The following is a 24,894-nucleotide window of genomic DNA, read 5'->3' on the forward strand; positions in this document are numbered from 1 at the left end:
TAAAGTAGGAGAGTGATGTAGTCCAGTGTGGACGTCAGCAAGGTATCTGTGGAGGTGGATAACTGCGGTTGACACGGGATGAGAGGAAGCAGAAGCCAAGGGGAAGGAAACTGGTTGAGAGATATTTTTGGAACAATTTAGGGAGAGAGAAGGAAGGACCTGAAATAGGGCAGTAGCTAAAAAATAGACAGGAAAGGATGGTGACACTTCAAAGCAGTGACCCAGTCACTAGTCCAAGAGACAAAATGCAACCTAGAAATTTTAGTTAAAGCAAACATTTATCATGACATTAACCTTACTTTTCTGTTGACAATACTTTGAGAATTTTGGTCAAGAGCCTACTTGATTAAAGGTACAGTTTGTTGCTGGATGTGATCATGGCAAATGGTCCCTGAAGGAATGACTGCTGTACCATAAAGTGATTTAAGGGGACACGCTCTGTGAAGCAGGGAGCCCTTGACCTGCAGCAGCACACCAAGGCTGTTCCCTGCCTCTCTCCCTGTTACTGAGCATGTGCCTCTGGATGAACAGCTTAAGGTAGAGCCTCCACGGCTACTTTTGTAAAATGGAGATCTAAGATCCCAACTTCAGAGTGTTCCTTTGGAGATCCAAATACGTAACATGCATGTAACCATCTTAAAGTATTTTAATAGAATCTTGCTAGAAGGGCCAAGTTTGGCTACTGGAAATTTTGACTCATTTAAGTCACAGAAATTTATTCCTTTATCATGCCTTCTTTTCTCTGCTACTAAAATAATGATAGTGGCTTGAGTTTATTGAACACTATTTGTCAAACACTGAGCTAAATGCTTTGAATGTGTTAACTCCTTAAATCCTCACAATTCGAGAAGATGGGCAAGGGCAGTAGATAAAATATTGAAACAGTAAACATGACTACCAATGGATTAAACAGAATGACCAAGAGCTGCCAATCAAAGTGGGTGTTAGCCATAGCCAATACAGCTGTACAGGTGCATCCTGACTAATAGAAGCTCTAGAAAGAATTCCTACTTTACCCATGAGGAAACAAGAGCTTGCAGAGGTTTTGTAATTGCCTATAATGATACGACTAGTCAGTGGCAGCATGAGGTTGCCAATCTGGAACTGAAGAATGTGTCTTAACCATTATAGTGTTCTACCTCCTAGCTCCCTGCAATTGCTCCCGATGCCAAAAATCAGTACCCATCAATCAATACCCAAAGAATCCACCTACAACTTAGAAGACCCCACATGCAACCTTAATAAATTAGCAGAACTGGTATTGACAGAGCAAAAAGTCAGTAAACACCCAAGAATAATAAGATAATAAGCCCTAATCAAAAGAATTGCAGAGAAAATTCATTCCACTAAAAATACTTGATTTTAGAAACATATTAGCTAAATGAATGACAAAAAAGAGACTGCATGTAACCTTCTTTCTAATGAAGCATTTAATGCCATCTCATGCATGTCTGTTCATAAATTAAATTAATTAAAATAGGCTTAGGTAATAGTCTCTATTACATAGATTGAAAAATGATTCCAGGTGGCCTCTCTTCACACACCCGGGGTCTATTTTGGGGAGTCTTGATAGCTGAGGAGATGGCAGAGCTGATGCTGTGCTCTGTTGTGTGTAATATCTTTATTAATGATGTATAAAAGTGTCCTGGATGAATCTAAATGAAAATTGTGTCCTTGATGAATCTAAATGAAAATTACAGAGCTGAGTCTTTTCAGTGCAATTGCTAAAAAGTCACAGTGATGGCATCTGAATGCCAAGTAGGGACTGGCTTTTCCCCAGCAGTTAATTAGAACTAAAGTCCTAAGCCCTGTGGCACAGTTGCCCTGGCCGACAGAGCAGCAGGACAAGGACCGGAAGGCAGGGATTGTCTTGCTTTTCCTCACTTGAGGCAAGAAAGTCCATGCCTGCCCCCTGGAACACGTCCCCTTTTCTTTCTCTCTCTTGCTTGTACTTTTTCTCTTTCCTTCTCTCTCCCTCTGCCTTCCCTCCCTTCCTCTCTTTCTCTTTGCCTCCCTCTGTCTCTCTTGTCTCGGTCACTGTTTACCTTTCTCTCTCTTTCCCTCTAAAGCCCCCTTTCCCATCCTGTTTCACAATGTCACAAAATACAGCATTTCTAAATTTGAATGCCTCTTAAGATACAGCAATCAGAGCAGTTTCTAGAGCATATTTATTAATAAGAGTCAATAAAATCGATATTCATCCAATGTTCGCATTATCATACGCTATGCGAGGTAATGTTCCTGGCTTACTCAATACTGTCAAGCATGGGAGGAAAAAAGATCACTTTTTCCCAGTTTTCATAAGAAACAGAAACTCTGATAGGATTAAAAAAAAGAAAAACAACTTCAGACCAATGACACGCGACTTGTAAGTAGTAGACACAGACCCTGCAGTGCTCATCAAACTCCATAAAAATGTCCTAAGATAAGGAAATGGTTAGATAAATTCTGACATATCTTTGAAATAGAAATACAGGTAAACATCAGACAGCAGAGTTCACATTCGATGGCATAAGTACTGTTTGTGAATTTAAAGATGTATACATGGTAGAATGCACACACACATTTAGGGCAAGCTTAGGTTTTTTATAAATCTATTATTGTACAAAGGGATAAGGGCTTCAAGCTCTGTGATGGAAAACATATGGTTTTAATTCTTCTCTTTACTCTTCTAAATTTTCAAATTCTCAGAATTAATCATGTATAGGTGATATAAATAGAAAAGAAAATGTTATTTCAAAAAGGAAAAGAGACTGACAGGTTGAGATGTGCAGGAAGGTGTATTAATGTTCTCGAAACAGCACAAGCAGGATGTGTGTACATACTCAGTCACAGTGACAACAAAGAGTCACCTATACAACTCGGCGCCCTAAGACTGTATCACCTAGCAGCCTAAGCATACCATATGACAATCACATAATAATGAAATTGCCTAATGGTGCATTCCTCAGAACATATCCCCATCATTAAGTGACGCCTTCCTGTACAGAAAAATCTATTTTGAGAAATCAGTTCTTGTGATTGGTGATGCTGCAAAGTCCAAAAGATGGAGACTGGAGAACCAGGGACAAGTGGATGTTACAGCTCAAGCCCAGAACAATCTGGAGTCAGAATTCCATCTTCCTTGGAGGGCACCAGTATTTTTTCTCTGTAGGTCTCAACTGATTGGGTGAGACTCACCCACACTGTGGAGGATAATCTCTTTTACATGTTCATCTTACCTAAAAAACACACCTTCACTACAAAATCTAGACTAGTATTTAACCAAATAGCTGGATATGATGGCCAAGCCACGTTGACACATAAAATTAACCAAGATCGTGCTCTTCCCTCCATCAGGCAATGTCTGCAGAAGTGCAGAGTTAGAACACGTGGCGATGAGTTTGGGCAGCTGTCAACGTCATTTTCACTTCGTTGGCTATGTGGGGGGCTCTTGGAGGTTAGTGAGTAGAAGACTCCAGCATGACTGGGGTTGTCTTTCTTTTAAAGACCAAGAGCCCCACCTTGGATGGAGCTGGATTCCATTAGTGACCTTGAGCCTGTGTGCACTTTCACTTCCCAGTGTACCTGGAACACGGTCTGTCTGCTCTTCACTCTCTCAGGAGAACTTGATCTCACAGTAACTCAGTGATGTCTCTGCTGAGAGGTCATGTGGCTTAAGGGAAGCACTCAGGATTGAGAACTTAGGAGAACTTGGTTTGCAGTCTACTTCCACAAATCCATCACTGGTTGCGTCTCAGTCTCCTCCTCGGAGAGATGGGAGTAAGTACATGGGAGGTCAGTCCACAAGGGCTATGACTGAATATTGAAATGACTTGGTGTGACTTTAACTCACACCCCACCCAAAACAAACAGGGCACAAAGGAGCAAGACTATTGACACAGGAAGTGGACAGGGCCCGTGCTATCCACCTCTGTTCCACACAGAGCCTCAGGTATTTGGCTGTGGTCTCTGCTGCCCATGCAGAGGGAGAAACCCTCCAAGTCGTAAGCTTTAAAAGTGATGGATGGACTGAGGCTTTTTAGTTTACAAAGGCCAGTTATAAAACTTGCAAGAATTTTAACAAGCCAGCGAATGTGAAGTTGGAGGCTTGAAACTGGTCAGGAGAGGAGTATTTTCACCACAGTAACAGATAAACGTTACAAATCTTTCTTCTCCAGAGAGCAGGTGTGAGATAGTTAGCAGTACAACACTCATAACACGGGGCCTCACCCTGGAGATTACACTCACTTTTTTGTGGGGCAGGAGGGAAGCCATGTCGGTACTCAGAGACAAACCCTGTGATATACAAGGAAATTCTTGTTGACAATTAGAGCCATGTTCTAGCTCCCTCTGCATCTGTGAGCCTAAAGCTGACCTGGACTTAGCCTACCACAACCTACATCATCTAGTGTATGTCCACGTGTGGGTTAAATTAAACAATGCATGCATAAATCTTTGCCCAGGACTCTGTATGTGATCCAAGAACTGTTGAGTGCCTGGTCATTCCAGGAACCAGTGAGAGACCAAGATGAGGATTAGGGTGAAATCAACTTCCCAGTTCATGTGAAATACCAGCAGGTCCCTGGGAGTCTTGTTTAAACAGGGAACACTCTTTGCAGAACACCCACAGGACTCTTGTCTGTGGAGCATAGATTGTGATACGTGCTTTCTCCAACAGTGGGTCCAAACTGTCTGACGGAAGAGTCTGATTCTGGTTTGTTGAGACAATGATATGCAAATTTTTTGTTCCAACTCCTTAAAATAATTTTGCAAGTTACATCCCTCGTGAGTTCTAAGTTAACATCTACATTTTTATCACAAAATTATGCTCATTTTTATGGATAGCAAGTAAAAGTCTTCACATGCTTACACTACTGCCCAAGCCTCCCCACTACCATCTCAGAGGAAAGATTGTTGTTAAATATCCAGAACACCCCGGTTCCCTGACCTGGCTCAACAAGCACATGCTGACTTGGTGCATGGTTGCCCCCATTCAGTCTCACTGTTCCTCTAAGATTTGGGGCCACATGCACCCAAGAGCACCAAGGGACGGGACTGGACCAGTGCTCTCACTTTCCTCTCACCAGTTACACCTGTTTTGGGGTGGAAACACCTCCTTCCTGTTACGGTCCTCACCCGGAAGCAATTTCATGCTGAAGGGATTCCAGACTGAGGTGAGGTATCCAAACAATGTTCAGCTCAGGGTCTGGCATCATGTGCACACATGCCCAGTTACCTGAGTGACTTGGACAAGTGACTTGACCTCTCAAAGCTCTATCTTCCTTGACTGTAAAGTGAGAATAAAGCACCCAGTGTAAGCTCCATGAATATACAAAACAGCTTGTCTATTTGGTGCATGGCTCATGACTACAGGGGTCTTCTGACCTTGTTGAGTGGGTGGATGGGTGAGCGGCACGTGTGGACAGGGGGATTTTGAGGAAAGACAGGATTATGAAGGTGAGTCTCCCACTGAGAAGATAAGCGGAGCTTCATTCCCTCAGACCCTGTTTCCTGTAAAATGGAAATATAAAACCCAGGCACCTACCTTTCCAACTCACTTGGTGTCAAAATAAGACCCTGAAGCACTTTGTGAAATTCTGACTTCTCTGTCATGATAAGAAAGACTCTGTGACTTTCAACTTGTGAAGAAGCAGGCAAGCCAGTTTTGTAAGGCAAAATCTGATGTTAAAGTGCCATCGAGACCACAGAACGGATCAGGGTTGCTGGAGAGTCAGGCTGCAAGGCCACTGCTGACAGCCCCACCCCTCACAGCCCCACCCCCTGTAACTCCTGAAAAGCCTGCAGCAAACTAGGCACTCTTGAGAAGGAGTCTAAGATAAGCCCACTGGTGTTGGAGAGTAGGCTGTAGAGACCATGTTATCCATAGATTGGCTTTCGCCAGCTTGATGCTAAGTGTCCATATTCTTTTTACTTCCTTTCAGAAGAAATCATGTAGGGTAAGTAGAAATGGACTTTTTGATAACACTCACACTCATGTGGTGAGATTCCAGCTATTCCACCTAAAGCAAGGTACTTCTTGTGACTCAGTGCCCTCATTTGTAAAATGGTGCTGGCAAAGATAAAAGGTTATTGTGAAGATCCCACATCTGCTCAAAACAGAACTGAACTCCTAAACTTACTCTCTTGCCTTTCCTTTTCTCTGGAATATCCAAAGGCATGATTTCTGCCAGTTCACTGCAGACCTTTGAGTTCTAACTTCATTATGAGTTAGTTCATTCTGTTTCAACCACTTTGTGCCCGACACCTGCCCAGTTGACCATCCCCTGCACCATCCCACCTGGTACTGTGGGATGAAGAATATCCAGCTCCTCAGCTTCAGAATCATGTTTTTATGAACCATTCTAAACAATCTGCACAGGTTGTTTACACCTGAGAAAATGGAGACTTTGAGCCTAGGGAAACTGGAAAGTGGAGAAGCCCACCTTCAGTTCCGGGCCCAATTTAGTGGAGATTCTAAGCGTCTTGCTGGAGTTAGGGGAATACCTACACTGATCTGCTCCAGCTCCCGAAGCCAGCCAGTGGCAGAGTCCTGGGCTCTGACTCTGAAGTTGAGGCGTTGGATGCTCCTCATCCCACAGTACCAGACTCCTACTCTTCTGAAGTTAGACTCCTTTCTCACCCATTGTTCAACAGTGGAAAGAGTTCAATTTATAGATCAATGACTATTATTGGAAGATGCTTCTAGTCATTTCTCCAGCAATTTCTATGGATTGTTTAATAGTTTTTCTAAGGCCATTTGGAGCATTCAAGTTGAAAGAAAAAATTCTAAAGTTCATTCTTTATCTACTTAACTGCAACACTCCTCCTTAATAGGTCAATTAAAAGAAATAATGTCTTCAATCTTTTGCTTGTTAATAGTTGCATTTTTGTCCCCAGATTTTCCCAATTATATTAATGGCAATGAAAAGTATTTTTATTTTAAAACATCTGAAGTGGAATCCAGTCATTAGGAAGAGGGACAGGCTGCTCTTCTTCAGGGACAAGTTTGGAGGGTCACCCCTCTGCCTGACTAGCAAGTCCAGATACACCCAGCCATTTCCTTTGGACTCAGCTCCATCTTGAGCCAGCCTCAGGGCTGTGAAGTAAGAGAGCCATTGAGCTTTGTCTGTTAATTTAATAAACTCTGGAACACTGATTGTGTCCCCGTGTCAAGAGATATACAGTGGAAATGAAAGGTTCCGCCCTCAAGATCCTCAGAGCGTAGAGAGAAGAAAGAGAAGGCAGAAGTTTTCAATGCTGGTGATCGATGATCATTTTCTCTTCATGTATGGCCCACAAAAAAACCTCCCTGGGGCTCTTCTCTGGAAGAATTGAACAAGACTTGTCACTCAGAGCAGATTTACCTCCACTTTAGTTTCAAGAATGTTCACAAAGTCTCTCCCTTCAAGAACCAATCTAGCAACACTGTGGTTTTCTTGGCAACCAGGAGGCAGCCATTCCAAAGGGGAATCCTGTCCGTACACTATTCACTGCTTCTACCTAGTTTTAATCTTATTTTTTATTTATGTCAAATCCCAGATAAAACAAAAGAAAGAAAGCAGTACAGTAAAGACATTTTTGTCTTCTCATTATGATTTTCATTTCATAGAAGAAAATAAAAAATAAAATTTCTTTTCATTAAGATGCTCCAATGCATTCCCTGTGTAGAGTTAATTACCTAATGACATTAGCACAGCGTGCTGTATAACAGTCCCTCACAATTAGTCGGCAAAGCACTTTAACATCCATTATCTCCTCTGGGGCTCAGGACAGCTCTTGTAGTGAAGCAATCAGGTAGGGCCTTCGTTTACTATTGATGAAGCTCAGGGTCAGATTAAGCCATTTTCCCAGGATCGCATGCCAGGCACCCTACAGATGCAAAGTGTTGGGTTTAAACAGGGCAGGTTTAGGCCTGGAATCCTGCTTCACAGGCCACAGGAAAATCTGTTTAATTTTGTAAGTGCAGTCTCTTCATATATAGTATGCGACCAAGTAGTCCTCAGTCTCTGCCAGGTACTATTATAAACTTTCTACATATGTTCATTCACATAATTTTGACAACATTGTTATTATTAACATCTTATAGATGCAGAAAATGTAGCATACGAAAGTAAAATAGCCTTCTTAAGGTCATGCAGTCAGTGAGTGACAGAGTCAGACCCAAAGTCAGTAATCTGGTATTATGGTACATGATATTAACACTTATACCACGGTGACAATCGGGTGATAAAAAAGATGTAAACTTAGATTGAATATTTCATTCCTGAGGAAACTCCTGTCTATGCTGAAGTAACAAACATCCCTGAAAATCTCAGTGGCTTAAAATAGTAAATATTTTTTCACTCATGTTTCATGTCCCTTATGGGGTGGTGGGGGATTGTCAGGACCTGGGTTAACAAAGCCGCATCTCAAAGCTCCATGACTAACGACAGACAGGGTGTGTGGGTGGGGGAGGGCGGTAGATTAGGCTCTTAAAGCTTCTGTCTGGAAATGACTCACAACACTTCTGCTTGCATTTCATTGGTGAAAAATAGCATCAAATATTCAGGAAAGTGCAATCCTGCTATGTAATTGGATACCATAATACCGGACATAGTTGATGGACAATATGAGTGACCACTGTCAACCACCTACTCCACAGAACACCCTTAGGTGGACATAAGAAACTCACATGCATTTCTCAAGCGCTGGGTGCTGTTTCTTCTCTTGCCTTGTTACGTTTCTTTTCCAAATTCCCCTGCTGTTTTCATTTTCAATGGATAAGGGTGCCATATCCTTTTGGGGAGTTAAAGCTAAAACAATGGCCCAGAGATTAGGAACTTCCTCTGGATCAAGAATCACCCATCTTTAGCTACGCTCACTCTTTCTAATGTTCATGACTTGCCATTCTAATAATTTCAGTATTTCCCTATTCTCAATTCACTTCAACTTTGCTTTTCTGGTTAAATAACTTTGCATTATTTTATAACTTGCTAGTAACAGAGAATGCAAAGATTCAGTTTAGCACATGCAGTCTTTCATTTTTTCTTTTTAAAAAAATTTTAAGGGGGCAAAGGTTCATGTTTTTAAGCCCTACTATAGGAATGGCATATTGTTGCAGGTTGTGAGTATACAAATATGGTGCCTACCATGCTTTAATCAACTTGCTTGCTGCTGCGTCTAAACAAGAACAATTTTAGAGGAGGAAAAGTTTAGTTAGGGGCTCACAGTTTCAAAGGTCTCAGTCCAGACAGCTGACTCCATTTCTCAGGACTCAGGTGAGGCAGAACATCATGGTGGAACAGTATAGAAGAGGGCAATGTCTCACATGATGATCAGAAGCAGAGAAAGACTCCACTTGCCAGAATCAAAATATATACCTCAAAGGCAACCCCCGGGACCCACCTCCTCCAGCCACACCCAGCCTGCCTTCAGTTGTCACTCAGTTAATCCCATCAGGGGATTAATTCACTGATTGGTTCTCCTCTAAACCTTCTTGCATTGTCTCACATGAGCTTTGGGAGACATCTCACATCCAAACCATAACATACTGGAATATTGGTTTCAGGGGGCTTATCCATTTTATCAAAGAGCTTGGATATATGGGGACATGAATAAAGAGTGTTGGGCACCCATCCATCCACCCACTCAATAAGCATTTATAAGGGGATGTAGCTCAGCAATACACCATTAGACAAGTATATGTGAGACCCTGGGTTCAATTTCCAGTACCATCAAAACACAAAGCCAAAAAAAAAAAAAAAAGAAAAGAAAGAAAGAATAGAAAAGCAATTAATGCCAAGGGTCAGAATTAGTGCAGTGTTAGGAGAAGCATATAAGGAGTCCTGCAATGCCTCCACTTTCAGTTTAGAGGAAGCAGAAGATTACAAGGCAGCTCCTGAAATTGTTCACTTAGGATGCACTGAGAAGACTGGGAAAGGCACATACTCCAGACCTAGAGGCCAGGGCAAGTGCTCGGCAGATGCTATACCCAAGTCTCACCCTAGAACACAGGTCGGAGCTTCATTCCCTTGAATGAAGAAGCAACGAACATTCCAGACTGAAGGCACGTCAAGGTCCAGAGGTCAGGCAGTGCCTTGTGATTTGGACGGCGGGAGATGAACATGTGCTTGAGAAATGAGAGGAATGGCAGAGGCATGGGATGGATCATGAAGCACTTTGTGGACCCCTGAGAATCTTCAGATTTTATCTTATAGGCCAGTGGTGTCTGAATGTTTTGGACCTCTAGCTTTATTAATAAAACTACATGAAGATGAGCAATGTGTAATAATTTATTAATAATATTTATTACCTCTTCTATTTTATTTATAGACTTAAAATATAGACCATAAAATATACAAGAAATATGAGTTTTAATGCATAATGAGGAAATAATACTTTAAATTTAATGACATATGAAAATCTTTCTGCTTACCCCATTTTTTTAGTGAGAGCAATGTGTCAATTAAACATAATTTATTTTTAAAATTTTTATCAGATACTCCTCTACTTGTGATGGGATTACATGTCAATAAATCCATCATAAATTAAAACTCTCATTAATAGAATGCATAACCACCAAATTAATAGAATATTTAACTACCAAGACAGTAGAGTACACCTGACCTAACCAAACACTACAGCTTTGCAAAACAGTGCACTGAGTGTTTGCCCTCCTGACAGTGTGTCTGACAGGCAGTGGCCATATCATATATGGCTAGTCCAGAAAAAGATCAAAATTCAGAATTCAAAGTATGGTTTCCACCTTGCCGTACTGAGTACATATCACTTTTGTAACATTCATAAAGTCACGAAATAACGTTAAGTTATCAAAATTTGGGGACTATCTGTAGTCCTTGATACAGTAGTGCAAAGGTCAGATTCCAACTTCAATTTATTTCTTTATTTAGCTTTAATTGCTGTCAGAGCTTAATATATATGTACATCTATTATAAAGACAGCAGATCATCAGTAAGACTTGCATCCCTAACTGTAGGGACACTAAACAATTACATCAAAGTGCTGGGTAAGTCATGCTGAAAATTTTTCTTCTCCCTTGACATCTGTCAGTTATTCTTACAAGCTCCTTACAAAGCAATTACACTTTTATATTCTTAATAAATAGCCTTAAACTTAGACAAATCTGTCCTTTGAAAGATTTTTTCAATAGGTTAATAGATGAGCAGCTCTGAGAATTTTGGTAGATGATATAACAAGTTTGAAAACAAAATTCCTGTAAACATGGAAACATTTTCAATTGTCCATTTTTTAAGTGCTTTTCTCAAAACATCAATTTATGTTGAAAATGGTTACATTCTCATGCATTCTGAAACTGTCATCATGAGTTTAAAGAAACAACTTAAGCAAGTGATTTTTTTCAGATATTTGCTAAAGGGAATATTAATGGTAACTCATTATAATGGAAGTCAGCAAATTTGGAAAATTTATCATCTTTTTGTCAAAGAAAAATAGATAACATAAGTTTGACATCTCTTTTAAGCTTTTTGAAGTAAAATAACCATTGTACTTTTGTGTCAGTGAAGGTTTTCCTAGCTATTCTATTTCAACTTTTAGCCATAAACTAAAATTGTTTAAGATGCTCTGGAAGTATGGAAGGCCACATGTGCCTGGAGAACGTCCCCCATGGTGGCATGGAGTCCCCTTTCCCAAGATGCCTCTCTGCTTACAGAGGTCATCTCAGCATGGGCCCTGTAAGGCTGTTAAAGTCAAATTTTAATAAAGCTTTTGCAAGTTTACAAAAAAAAAAAAGCTGTGAATGCAAAGTTTAACCTTTTCTTCCTTCATTTCCATGGGTGACCTTAGTGGGCCCTATGATGTGAGCAGTTTCCAAGACCACTGCTCTAGGGAGTATGAGGTCAGGGAAGAGTTTTAAACAGGAAGTGATGGAGTCATGAGGTCACATTCATGTTTACAAGGCACCTCTGGTAATCCCACACACCTGGAATGGAAGAGATCAGGCTGAGGCATGGATCCCAGTCTTTTTGGCCTAAGTAAGCATGACCCATGTGATCCTACAACATGTATAATCAGAAAAATGAGAGATTACATTCCATATATGAGCTATCAAAAGGTATAAATGCATTCTACTGTCAGGTACAACAAATTAGAACAAATAAAACAATAAAAAGGAAAGAAAGGCAAGCTAACAAAAAAAAAAAAAAAAAAAAAAGAATGACCACAGAAGAATGAACAAGAAGAAAACAATAAAAATTTTGTTTGGAAATGGAATGTTCAATAAAGGGCAGAACAGTGATCTACCCCAGGTGTATTTGCTATCAGGAAGAAAAGATGCAGGTGCCATTCCCCAAGATAGGGTTGCAAAGTAGGTTTGAGAGGTTTAGAAGAGCATTAAGCATGTTCAGAGGAGGAAGAGAACTCATCCACTTACCAAAGAAACCAAAAGAGGTTCATGGAGAGGTGACACTAGAATGAGCAGGGGATGAATTTACAGAGTAGGAAAACCTGGGACTGGCACCAGGGGCCCAACGTGCTCACTTTAATACTAAGAGTATGTCTCCCCTTCACCTATGTCAACAGGTATGTGCGGTCAAGGACAAAGCATGATGTTGACATGCGGATAGGAATCCACTCGGGCTCAGTGCTATGTGGCGTGTTGGGCCTGAGGAAGTGGCAGTTTGATGTCTGGTCTTGGGACGTGGACATTGCAAACAAGCTCGAATCTGGAGGAATCCCTGGGTAAGCCAAAGCCAAGTACCGTTTTTGCTTAATCTTTGTCATTTACTAACTTTGTGATAGCAGCTTTCTGTGCTGTTCAGAGGTACAGATCTAAGAAGCAATTATTTGAGAGGAGACAAATATTCATTGAAACCTTGTACAATATTAGACCCAAAAATCTAATAAATTGCCTCAGAGGCCATAAGAATCGTGGGACAGCACAGGGGTGCTCAGGTGTCTTCCCTGCCCAGCACTGGTTCTCCGACTTGATTGCACACTGGAATCACCAAACATGCTTTTCTAAAATGCTGGTGTCCAGAATCCATGCTGATCATTTAGAACAGAATTGTGCACAATCTGTTTTAAGTTCTTAAATCAATTCTAAAGAGCAGCCAAGGTCTACTGACAGTCCATGTATCTGTGACCAAAGTTCAGTTCAGGAAATTCAGTGCCTACCTTGGAAACTCAGCTGCAATCAAACTTCAACTGGCAGGATTGTTAGGTATAAAACCCCCAAAGTTGGTAGTGGCCTGGAAAGTCCAATAAGCCTTGACAAATAGTATTAAGATTCTGTTTACACAGATTGGAATGTACATGAGTTAGTGCCACCTCTTTCTAAGAGAAGAAAGATGGTAGATGATAGATAGATAGATAGATAGATAGATAGATAGATAGATAGATAGATAGATAGAGACAGATAGATGATAAATAGATACAGATGGACATTTTAGTGAACTTGTATGTATCCCTTTCCCTACCCACTAGACCTGGCTTTGGAATCACAGATTTCTCTGGTATCTCTCATCATTCCTTGCTAATTATATTTAGCATCAGGTATTGTAAAATCATGGTAAAAACCAAAAAAAAAAAAAAAAAAAAAAAAACTACAGGAGGTGGAATCAGTGGGAACTAGGGTCCCCACTCTGCCCCAAGCTAAGCTCTGCTATCTTCAGCAACTTATGTAAAGCAGGCACAGCACATACCTGTAGATTTTAGTGAACTTGACCTTGACATGTGTCCACTGTATCTGAGTTGAGGCCAGTATTTTAAATCCTCTGAGTCTCAATTATTTTATTGCAAAGAGAGAGACAGTAGGACGTGGTGCCTTGTGAGTTTATTTCTCTCCTCCTAGAGAGTGTACCTTCATCTGCTAAGTGGGCTTACTCTTCAGAGGCCTCTTCTGAGAACTGAACTACCTGGGACCCCTGGTGAGAAGCACTCCGCAAGCCCTGCAGGGACATGCCCATGTCAGCTCTTATGAGGGGTCTTTCACTGTGGTGTGTTGCCCATACTTGCCACACACATATAGAACTGAGTGAAAATTGGCATGTCACCCCCAGATTTCTTAAATCCTTAAATTCCTTGGGATTTCCCTGCAAGTAACTACCTGCCGAGTTTGAGCAAACCAGATAGCCAATCTGTCTACGTGTCAAAGACTCTGTCTTCAAAGAATCGCTGACTGGGGATACCTGTTCAGGACCCTTTGCAAACCCAGAACACAGCTTTGAGGGTTTGAGGGATACCGCTTTGACATCTGGAGTCCACTTCAATGAATATTCTCAGTCATATTTAGAAACAGAAGAATTGCTAGGTTTAAATCACGAGTCCTGAGTTGGAACCCTGTGTTTCTTTAGTGGTTGTGAGAGTGGGGGCAAGTTTCTTCAGCTCCCTGCCCAGTTTCTTCATGGTATAGTTGGGCTGAAAACACCATCAGCCTACAAAAAGCTTCTCTACAATATCCGACTCTGCTTCTGCATGGGATGTGCCCACGTGCAGAGATGCAGGAATGCCTAAACAGGTCTCCAAACTCTCCACAGTTTGAGATTATTTTGATTTATGATTTCCTTCTCTTTAAATGGCTGATTCTTTAACCTCCCTGAGCCTTAGACTTCTAGAGCAATGGTTCTCAAGTGTGGTGTGCATTTAATGAGAAGGTTTGTTAAACCATGGATTGCTGAGCTCCGTGCTCAGAGTTGTTTCTGATTCAGGATGTCTGGAATGGGACCCAACAATGTGTCTTCTCAAAAGATCCCAGGTAATGGTGATAGTTCTGGCCTTGAAACCACACTTCAAAAATCACTGTTCTCAAACTTTGGTTAAGTGAGAATGCATATGAAGTCCTTTGTCCTGTAGATATTTCCTTGTGCTTGTGGTTGCAGTAATTACCATATGATTCAATCCAGCACTGCTTTCAACCTCTGATAGGGCTTTGGGCCAGATATGTACTCATTGTCCTTGGTCCCTTTCACCATCTGCAAAAGGATAAATAAATAAATAAATAAATAAATAAGTAAATAGATATCTATCACTTCAGATCATTTGAATACTGGAAATTATGTGAGATCTTCCATGTAGCCAAGGATACAGTAATACCTTAGGCTACAAAATAACATTTATGCAAAGTAACTGTCATATAATCATTAGACCTTATTTACTATTGTGGCTATTATTAATATATCTTGGCATTTAAAATTATCAGAAAATGCCAGGCTTACCTGACATTCAATATATGAGAATATTTGCTAAGAACAGATTCATTTCCTCAGAGGAACATGCAATCACCAGATTCTCATCTCTGCAAAAGCCTTACCACAAAGCTCACGTTAGTCTGAAAATGAAAAGAAACATCTTAAATCCAGTTTCTATCAAAACATTTCAGTGTATATTGATTAGAACTTGAGCAGAAGAATCAGTAATAAGTGAGGGCTAAGATGCCTTTCATTACTGAAAACATAATATTGATTTAGTATATGCAAATATTAGTCCCCTTGAACACTGACAGAATAATAATAAAGTGTAGAATCCAGATGAAATGTCAAACAGGGTTGCTATTTAACTTAACTATTTTAAAAGAAAATCACCTATCAAACTTTATAAAACCTTTTAGGGAAGTTCATTTCTCCTAAGAGAAAAAGTCAACCTTACAGTACCTAAATCTGAAGTTGACCTGGGAAAGGAGACTGGGACTTCTACTTCATGGAGGTCAAAGAATTTGTCATCCTCCCACATCAACATGCAAGTTCTTACACATCAACACCACAATTCGTGAGAATATTTTGTACTTAGTCGGCATATTTCTCAAGAAGCATCGACTATCTTTCACACATTTATTTTTAACATTTTGCACATAAAATATGCATGAGGATACTTATTTGGAATATGTAGAAAATGTGCCTTAAGTGGTCAGATACGCATTGTTTGTAGTTTTTATTTCTTTACTTGTCCTTTATGAAGAACTACCCTCTCTGTGAATTCCTGCTTATAGGGTAGCAGGGTGAGAGGGGATGTAGAGAGTGCTGAAAGTATTTGGAAATGCACCCTGCAGAATTAAAACTTAAAGAAAAAAAAATTCATTGTTTCTTTGGATATATTGTTTCTAAAATCATGAAAGCCAAGCAAAGAATTAAGCACTCACCTTATTCATTCATTCACTCAAAGGAGGACATGGGTGAGAAAATGGACTCAGACAACTGAGTAATTTCCCAAGATCTCTCAACTAGCAAGTGGTAGAACTGGGGTTTGAATCCAGTCCACGTTGCTAACCAATTTACTGGTTCTCTCAGACCACAGGACAGAGCAATATATTATCTGATTGAGTTAGACAGTTATGAGAACAGAAACTCTTCCCTACAACAATGAATATACCAAGTTTCCACGAAGCAAGTTTAATGTTTAAGGCTCTTGTCAGATATAATTTTGCCAAAAGAAGAAGCTTGAATCATGAGCCACAGTGGCTCACCTGGGCATCCGTGTGCCGCAATGAACTTCTTGCAAGAGAGCCTCACCAACTGCCAGCCTGCGTGTGTCTCCTGCTCTGTTCTCTGATCCTTGCAATACATGTTTTGGGGAAACTGTATCTTACAGTGGTTTCTCCAAAAGATCCTCCATGTATCCCAACAGCTACACGTCCTTGCTTTTAAGATGGTTATAGACAAGGTGGAGAAACTGGCCCAAGTGTATGCAAAGTGGAACGATGGGAAAAGTTCCAAGATGGTTTGCACAGTAGCTGCCATTAGAGTTCAGAACACTTAGGTCACTTGTTTTTCTGATATAATCAACACCACTGAAAAAATTCACTGATTTTAAAAGAACACTTATAGTCATAGGTAAAGCCAAAAGAAGCAGTTAGGTATGATCAGCACAGCATTCATCAGACGCTGTGGTGTTCCTTGGGGCAAAGTCATTGGGGCCCTCTTCATGGATTTATGCTTATACTTCTCTTGCCTTTTATTCTTTCCACGTCTTGGGACAAATATTGATTTGAAGATGTGTCCAAACAGTACCCCAGGTGTTGGTTTGCACAGGACAAAAACCTGCAATAACCATTGCAGGCAACATCTCCAATGTGTAATGACCTGTTCTTTGTACACACAGGAGGATTCACATCTCCAAAGCCACACTGGACTGCCTCAACGGTGACTATAACGTGGAAGAGGGTCATGGCAAGGAGAGGAACGAATTCTTGAGGAAGCATAACATAGAGACCTATTTAATTAAGCAGCCTGAGGAGAGTCTGCTCTCCTTGCCAGAAGACATTGTCAAGGAGTCAGTAAGCTCCTCAGACAGAAGGAACAGTGCAGCAACCTTCACAGAAGGATCCTGGAGCCCAGAACTACCCTTCGATAACATCGTGGGGAAACAGAACGTAAGTGCTCTCTTCCTCCTTCTGCTTAGCCACAAGCGCATGCTTGAGTGCACCTCCAACCTGATGCCTTCAGAAAGCCGACTCATCATTAACCTTTTCTCCACTGAGCACCATAATTGCAAGTGATAAACTTTTCTCCTCAGGGCAGAATTAACCTATGTATGCAATTTCAGGAAATAACAGAAATGTCAGAGGGTTCACAACACCTTCTTCTTTTTTTTTTTTTTTTTAACCTAGTTAAAAATAAATGTCATGTGAGGTTGAATTATAATTTTACCAAAGGGGGAAAAATCACTCATGTTGGAAAAGATAAGCCTAACACTGTTAAACTAAAAGAGATGGCCAAGCTCAGGAGAATGTCCCTTTATAGGCAGATGGAAATCCACGGTTTTGAGTTGCCTTGTTAGACTCAGTATCAAGAGGGTGCCACTGATTTGGGAATATAAAAGCAGCATCCAGTGAGGACCTGATTCAGAGTAAGGGATTTCAAGGGTAGCATGCAATTCCAAAGCCACCCACATCATTCTATGTTTACATAGCTTTGATTGACATCTTGTGTGAGGACAGGGCTATAGTCAGTCATAAAGAATAAATAACTAATAACCAAAATTATTTTAACAGGTAATTTCTTCAAATATCAGTAGCACATTAAACCCAATGATATGCTTACATCGCTGAGAGACACTAGAGAACTGAGGCTGAGCAAAGTTAAGAGCCACGGTGAAGAGAGGGATTCTGTCCTGCCCAGAGCATCTGTTCAGAGCATTAGCAAAGCACCTGCTCTAAGATGGGTTTTCCCTGTATCCATTTAGGCAAAGCACATGTGGTTGAATGTTTGCCAAATGGTGTGAATACACTGTACTTTTTCAAAGAAACAAGTGAAAAATCACCATATATAAGACTTTTCTGTCAAACAGTTCCTGACATGCTCCTGAACCATGCAGAAACTGAGAGCACTCTGAAGGAAATAGATCAAACCAATAGTGTCTGGAGTTTTAGAAAAGAATTGAAGATGATTTTTTTAGATCTATAGATCTGACTATTTCTCATTAACTTGTAGATAAGAAGTATCTGTCTGCTTAAAGACATTTAAATGGTAAAAGGTCAAAATGCTGAAAGTGTTCCCTCTTTATTCTTCATTGGAGAGATTGATAGGGCATGCAGAGGCCAGGTTAACTGAAGTCCACAAGACAATACATGGGTCAGATTCCACTAAGAAAAACTGCAGCTTGAACCCAGTCCCCAAGCCTTACAAGAATCTTTGCTACCTTTTGTGATTATTTAATTGTGCAAAAAATTATAATGCCCACACAAGTCATCACTGATCCCAATGACTATTTCTTTCCATGCCTGAATTAGTGTGCATGATGCAATTTGCTGTCATATAAAATAACGGTCTTTACACTTCCTGCCGTGGTTGCCTGACCAGCTGACAGTGTCCTCCCTGTTTCTTCTACCTTCTATAATCTTGAGCTTAAATGCACGTTAGAGAGAAGGCGATGTATTCTCCACCCTGAATACCTCAATAATTTTGCATAAAGTTCTCTTTCTTGGTTATTTTGTTTTTAATTTTCCTTGGGAAAACTCTAGTTAAGCTGGTTGTGGGATTTGGAATAACTCCTTATTTTTCTAATCTCAGTTGCACCTAACCTTGAGACTAATCATTGAGAATCAAGAAGAGAAGGACGGAGAACCTTAGTTTCATGATTTATTGATTGATCTGACAAAATTGTATAATAATTGAAAAAATGTTTGCTGATTTCCTAGAGTTGTCATCCAATAGTTACTATGAAAGATGTCATACTAGTCATATTAATCTTGGTGTTTAAATTAATCTTGGTGTTTAAAAGTACCATATATTTTTTATGATGCCTGAATTTGCCATCTTCCACACAAATTATCTCAGTTCATTTTGTTGTCTTCAGATTGAAGAGCCAGCAAATGTGTACAGATATTCATAAATAACCACATAGCACTAAATGCATTTTGGTAATGATCGAACCAATTAAAATGATCACAAACGTTCAGAGTTTGTACTTAAGCTTAACTCTAGAAGCCAGTGAGCCATATGTGCAATTCAGACCTAATATGTCCCTGGAAGAGATCAAGACTGGCCTGGTTGAGTGGGTACTGTGCCAACACACCCAGTCAATTCCCCGGAAGACCAGACCATCTGAGTGTTTGCATAACACAGATAAAACATAGTAATGTTTCATTGGGGATTTTCCAGCTAAATTGGCCAGATGTTTTGGCTTCTATTGATTCACAGTGTACACTTAGAAATAATTTTAACGACATTGGAATGCTCTGTCATATTCCATGCTACGTGTACAGCAGATGCTAAGATACTTACATGCTCATATAATCATTCTTTCAATAGGGATTAATTGAGCATCTATTTAATGCCAACTATGGTCAATAAGAGAGATAGAGAGAAAGGAAAGTCCAAGAAAAGAAACATTTTAGTGGTAAGATCAGCCAGTGTTATATATGCTTCATGAAGACAGGAATTATGTCTGTTTTCCCCAGTAGCATTTAGCCCATAATTAGAATAGTATCTTGTAAATCATGGCTTGATCTAAGTTTGCTGAATGGATGGATGGATGGATAGAATGATAGATGTGGGTAGTAAGGGAGAAAACTCAGTGAGGTTTGGCTTCAAGATTTCTTGCTTGGGTGCTTGGGTGGATGAGAGAATTACTAGCTGAAATGAGCAATATTGGAATAGATGGAAGTTGGGAAGGGAAGGCTAGGAATTTGATTGGGACATGTTGGCTTGAAATCTAGAGAGAGATCTAGGAGAAATCTTGAAGGTGCTTTGCATACACTTTGAAAGCTGAGACATAAAACAACTGTGTAAGGGACACGATCTGTGAATCTGGTCTCCATCAGAATTAGAGTGCTGGTAGAAGCCAAGAAAGCCACCACAGGTAATATGCCAAAATAGGAAATAAGGCACAGGGAAGACCTTGAGGAACACCAGATGGAAGGTGAAAGAGAAGGAGGATTCCTTGACACAGAAAGAGAAGCAGTCAAAATGATCAGAAGAGAACTAGAGAGCATAGTGTCATGAAGGCCTAGCAAGCAGAGCATTTGGAGAATGTGGGGACCATCAGCAAAGTTGAATGTGGCCAAAATGCCCAGTAACATGAAGACTGAAAGTTGCCCACTGGAACTAGATTGAAGAACATCAAGAGAAAATGAAGTCAGAAGTCAGGTCACTATAGTTGGTAGAAAGGGCTCTGGGGATTCAAGAACTCCAACTCCATTCTGTCCCCTCCCCGCTATACATTTCAGCAGTCTATCAGTGGCTTGAAGGAACAAGAAAAGTCATTGAGAATGGTTTTGGATTCCTTCTGTGAGTTTCCCGTTCCTTGTCTTGCCAGGCATTTTACGTCACGCATCTCCTCATCCTATATCTCTACCCAGGTAAACTCCGGTACATCCAAGTGGCTCTGGGACACCCTGAGCACTCATGCTTTGCATCCCTGACTCCTGGTACATGTGAATCCTCTGCCCATCAGTGTGATGCCTTGGTGTCCCAGACCATTGCTTGGTTCCCAGTGAGGATCCCCTGTCCAGAGATTCTAAAGTGGAATAAAAGTCGGAAAGCTAGAACACAAGAAGTTTACAGTCACAGATAGACTAGGAATTTAGGACTACAAACTAGAAACACATAGTTGAAGTAGACCAAGGGAGACACTTTTCATATTTGGGGGAAGATATCCAGAAATTCCAAAAGTAGATTCCTGGAATATCTCAGAATAAAAAACAAAATTGGGAATGAAAGGAGAACTTAAAGACTGTATTTTGCCCTTTTTGTGCGTTTTTTTGACTGAAGTCTGTCGCCCTTGTCCACAGGGGATTTACCAGATACTTGGTATTTTAGTTGCTAGGGATCTAGTGGTGAAAGAACAGACAGGGCCCCGTCCTCAGGAACTCACATTTCAAGGGCAAGGGGAATGTGGAAAATTGCTAAAACGGGTGAGTGCTAAGCAGGAGACAAGAGACAAAACCAGGGGGCAAACAAATTGCTGCAGGTAGGGCTGTCAGAGAAGCCCTCTGTGAAGAGTCCCTCTTATACTAGAAGGACCTTGTGCAAAGACTCAGGACAAGAGCATCCTACACAGGAGTGAATGTAAGGCCCTGAAGTAGAAAACAGTTTAGAAGAGCAAAAGGAACACGTGGCCAGAGCTTCGTGAGCAGGGAAGAAAGGGGCATCTGCGGAAGCCGAGGCAGACAGATCGGGTCCCCCAAGCTTGGTGGGGTCGGTGTTGTACTCCAAGGGGGTGATAGAAAGGTTTTAAGCAGGACCGTGACACCATCTGATTTATATTTTAACAGACCACATTGGCTGCCTTCTGGAGAGTGACTTGCAGGGGATAAGAGTGGAGTTGTCAGACAAGTGCTGCTTTAGACGTGTGATTTACAGAAGATGCCGGGAGGCATTTATGTAGCTACAAAATTCATTGTGTGGCAGGTATTAATCATTTAAACTAGATTTTTAAGAGAGGTGAGATGCCAAGAGAGGTGGGGTCACTCTTTCAGGTGCTTTTTGGCGCTCATGGTCTGTCTCTCAGGGGTGTGGGATTGTCACCTTCATCCCATCTGTGCCTTTCACATGCTCCCTGTCCTCAGAGCCCAGGCGTCCGCTCATTATGCCTCCAGCCCTTGTAAGAGTCACAGGAAAAAACGTTCATATTTGGTGGCTCTGTGTGTATTTTAGTCTTTTCTGTACAACAGATTGACTGTGTGAACTTGAAGCTAATGCGTGTACCTTGGATTATGAACATAGAATTTCTCCATTCCACACAACACAAGGAAAGCCCCTGGGCTTCACTGCCTGGAATATAGGCAGAACCCACAAGGTCACTGGTACTAACGAATTAGGATGCTTTGGGACGGCACCACATCAGAGCATTGTGTACCTTCTTTCCATTAACTCTCACACCAGCCTTTACAGTAAATGTGATGCACTTCATTTACAAACAGGAAAACTGGGATTCAGAGACCAGTTAATTTCCTGAAGGGCATATAACTGAATCTATGCTAAGGTTCTAATTTTACAGTCAGTCTCAGGTGTGTGTATTTGTGACATGTGTGTAAACTTATGTGGGGTGTGTGTGTGTGTGTGCATGTGTGTATGGGTGTATGTGTGCATATATATGTGGTATTATTGTATATGCATATACATGTTTGTGTATATGTGTAGTGTGTATGCATGTGGTACATGTTTGTTTCTGTGTTGCATTTGTATGTATTACACAGTGTATGTGTGTGTGAGTGTGTGTGTGTGCGCTCACGTTTACAAGTTTTTGTGTATAGGCTCCCTCTGAAAGGTATGAGTTACTGTTTAGGAATTTTCTGTCACAGCTCCAGGAAATGATCAGAATATCCTCCAGCTAAATTTTAGAAGGCCCATCTTACCAGAAGCTGCTCATCACCTGAGTGTTCTGGTGTGATGATTGTTTGCATAGAAAAAAGCAAAGTTGTACATGTACGTCTGCATGACAGATGTGATCTTGCAATATGCATAATCAGAAAAATGAGAGATCACATACTATTTATTTCTGATCTATCTTAATGTATTAATGCACTCTACTGTCATGTATAACTAATTAGAACAAATTAAATTAAAGTTTAAAAAAGCAAAGTTGGGCAGTCTCTTAGGTCTGCCTAGTGATAAAACAAATGAACAGCATTTGATTTAGTCCCTCTTGGAGTGGAGAGTGTTGGAACTACCAAGAAAAGGAAATGTGGAGAGAGGGGCTGGCCAGGCTGGCTAGCAGTACACAAGAGCATGTTTAGGTTACTGGGTCTTCACCAATCCCAGCTGGGACTGGCTTAGATCCTATTCTCTGCATCCATTGGAAGAAAAGGGACAATTCTCATCTGATCCCTGTCTGATTAAAGCCCTCATGTGGCCCCGTTACTGCTCCCCAGCTTCCTCATAGTAAACTGGGTAGTGGCATAGGCTATGAGTCTTGTGATCTTGGGTAAATAGCAATTCTGGGGGGTTGGTTTATTTCCTTCTTGTTTCTGTCCCTAAAGGTTAGGATGCAAACTGAGTGGCGTGTCCTTTTTTGTGCATACATATGCACACAGTAAAAAGAACTTGCTAAACTCAAACTCCTTTTATTTCTTTCAACTTGGGCAAGTCAGTCCCATGAAGATGCTCATTTGTTCTTTGATTCATTCATGATGTGATGACTGAGTAGCTACAATCTGCCAGGGAAGGTGCTGGTGCTGGTGCGAGAGAGGAAGAAGGCAGTCCCAGTGTTTGGGGGCTTGCTGGCTAGGGGTATTACTAACCGGTCCACAGGACCAGTGTGGACATTGCTCTGACTACAGCAGGACAGTACAGTGGAGGAAGGAACATTGATCTGAAGGGATCAGAAAGTGTCACTTTCTTGCAAAGCTGAGATCTACAGGAGGCATTCAGTCAGGAAAGGAGACTCCAGATCCAGAAGAAGGGAAGAACAAGGGTGGCCTCTTGGCTTCATGCTGCTAAAGACCAGAGCACAGGCTCCTCTTTCTCCATGAACAATTTAGCCTGAAATTCCTGCCCCTAAAAGCACCTGCAGCATTGAATATTGTTCTTAAAGGAAAGGCTTACTGCTTCTCTAATAAGCTGCTGACATCTAATTGTTCATCTTCTATCTAAGTATTCAGAAAACTAGAGGCAAGTTTTTCTCCATAGGTAATTTATTTTTAATGATTTTAACATCAGATTAACTTTTAATGTTCATGGGATGAGACACCTGCAGGCTCAGAGGGGAGAACATGGAAGGCTTTGGAAATCTCCCTGAAGTCACTCTACACTGCTCTGGTAACATGGCTCTCCCTGACAGCCAAACTCCCCAGGCTGTCCTTAGCCCTGACTCTGAAGATAGCTGCCAGTGCTAACCAGTGAGAGTCATTAAAGGGTTCTGGTTTTTCACTCTGTTCAGGAAGACAAGTGGATTTGAAGCCTTCCAGGGAGTGTTGAGTGAATTAAGTAGACAATTTGATCCATTAACTTTGACTAATTATTCTTCCTTTCTTGGAAGCTCTGGGGAAGATTTAGGTGGAAGAGATAAAGGTGGATGAGCGTGGGGCTCCTTTGGATTACAGATCTGGAAATGTGCATTTCAGTTGCAAACATAGGGCACTCAGTGTTTGGTTACTCCACAGCCAATGACTGCTTGGGACTCCTAAACAAACTAGCTGGACTCTGCTTTCACTAGGGATTCATCAGTTTTCAAGTTGTAAAATGGTGACCTGACAAACAGGAACTAATAAACGTGCACATAGTATTTTAAGCATGTAGCAGTAGATGTACTGTAGTTTAAAATGTGGAAGTAGATGGGAAGAGAAAAAGTAAAACTCTGGATTTTTTTTTTCTCTGATTTATTTTCCCAACCCGAAAACAACAAACTGGGAGTTTTGCTACTATTAATCCTGGTACCCACATTGCCCATGACCGGGCTCAGATTGTCTCAGTGTTAAATTTCTTCCTGGAGTTAAGCCATGTTGTCTCACCCTCTGGCACCAAGGATACCACCTTGTGCTTCATATTTATGAGGGCTTTTCTTTCCAAACAAAATTGCATT

The 24,894-nt window shown here is 41.0% G+C and overlaps 1 protein-coding gene across 4 annotated transcripts in view; it reads left to right on the forward strand.

Moving 5' to 3' along the window:
- Adcy8 (adenylate cyclase 8) overlaps positions 1-24,894 on the forward strand; it is a 231,096-nt gene that overhangs the window by 113,479 nt on the left and 92,723 nt on the right. For all 4 annotated transcript variants that reach the window (XM_047525869.1, XM_047525870.1, XM_047525871.1 and 1 more), the window contains 2 exons: positions 12,520-12,678; positions 17,032-17,302. In XM_047525869.1, the coding sequence (XP_047381825.1) occupies positions 12,520-12,678; positions 17,032-17,302 (430 nt within the window). The remainder of the gene's footprint in view (positions 1-12,519; positions 12,679-17,031; positions 17,303-24,894) is intronic.

This window comes from Sciurus carolinensis, chromosome 1, assembly GCF_902686445.1.
Source record: "Sciurus carolinensis chromosome 1, mSciCar1.2, whole genome shotgun sequence".
NCBI classification, from domain to species: domain Eukaryota; kingdom Metazoa; phylum Chordata; class Mammalia; order Rodentia; family Sciuridae; genus Sciurus; species Sciurus carolinensis.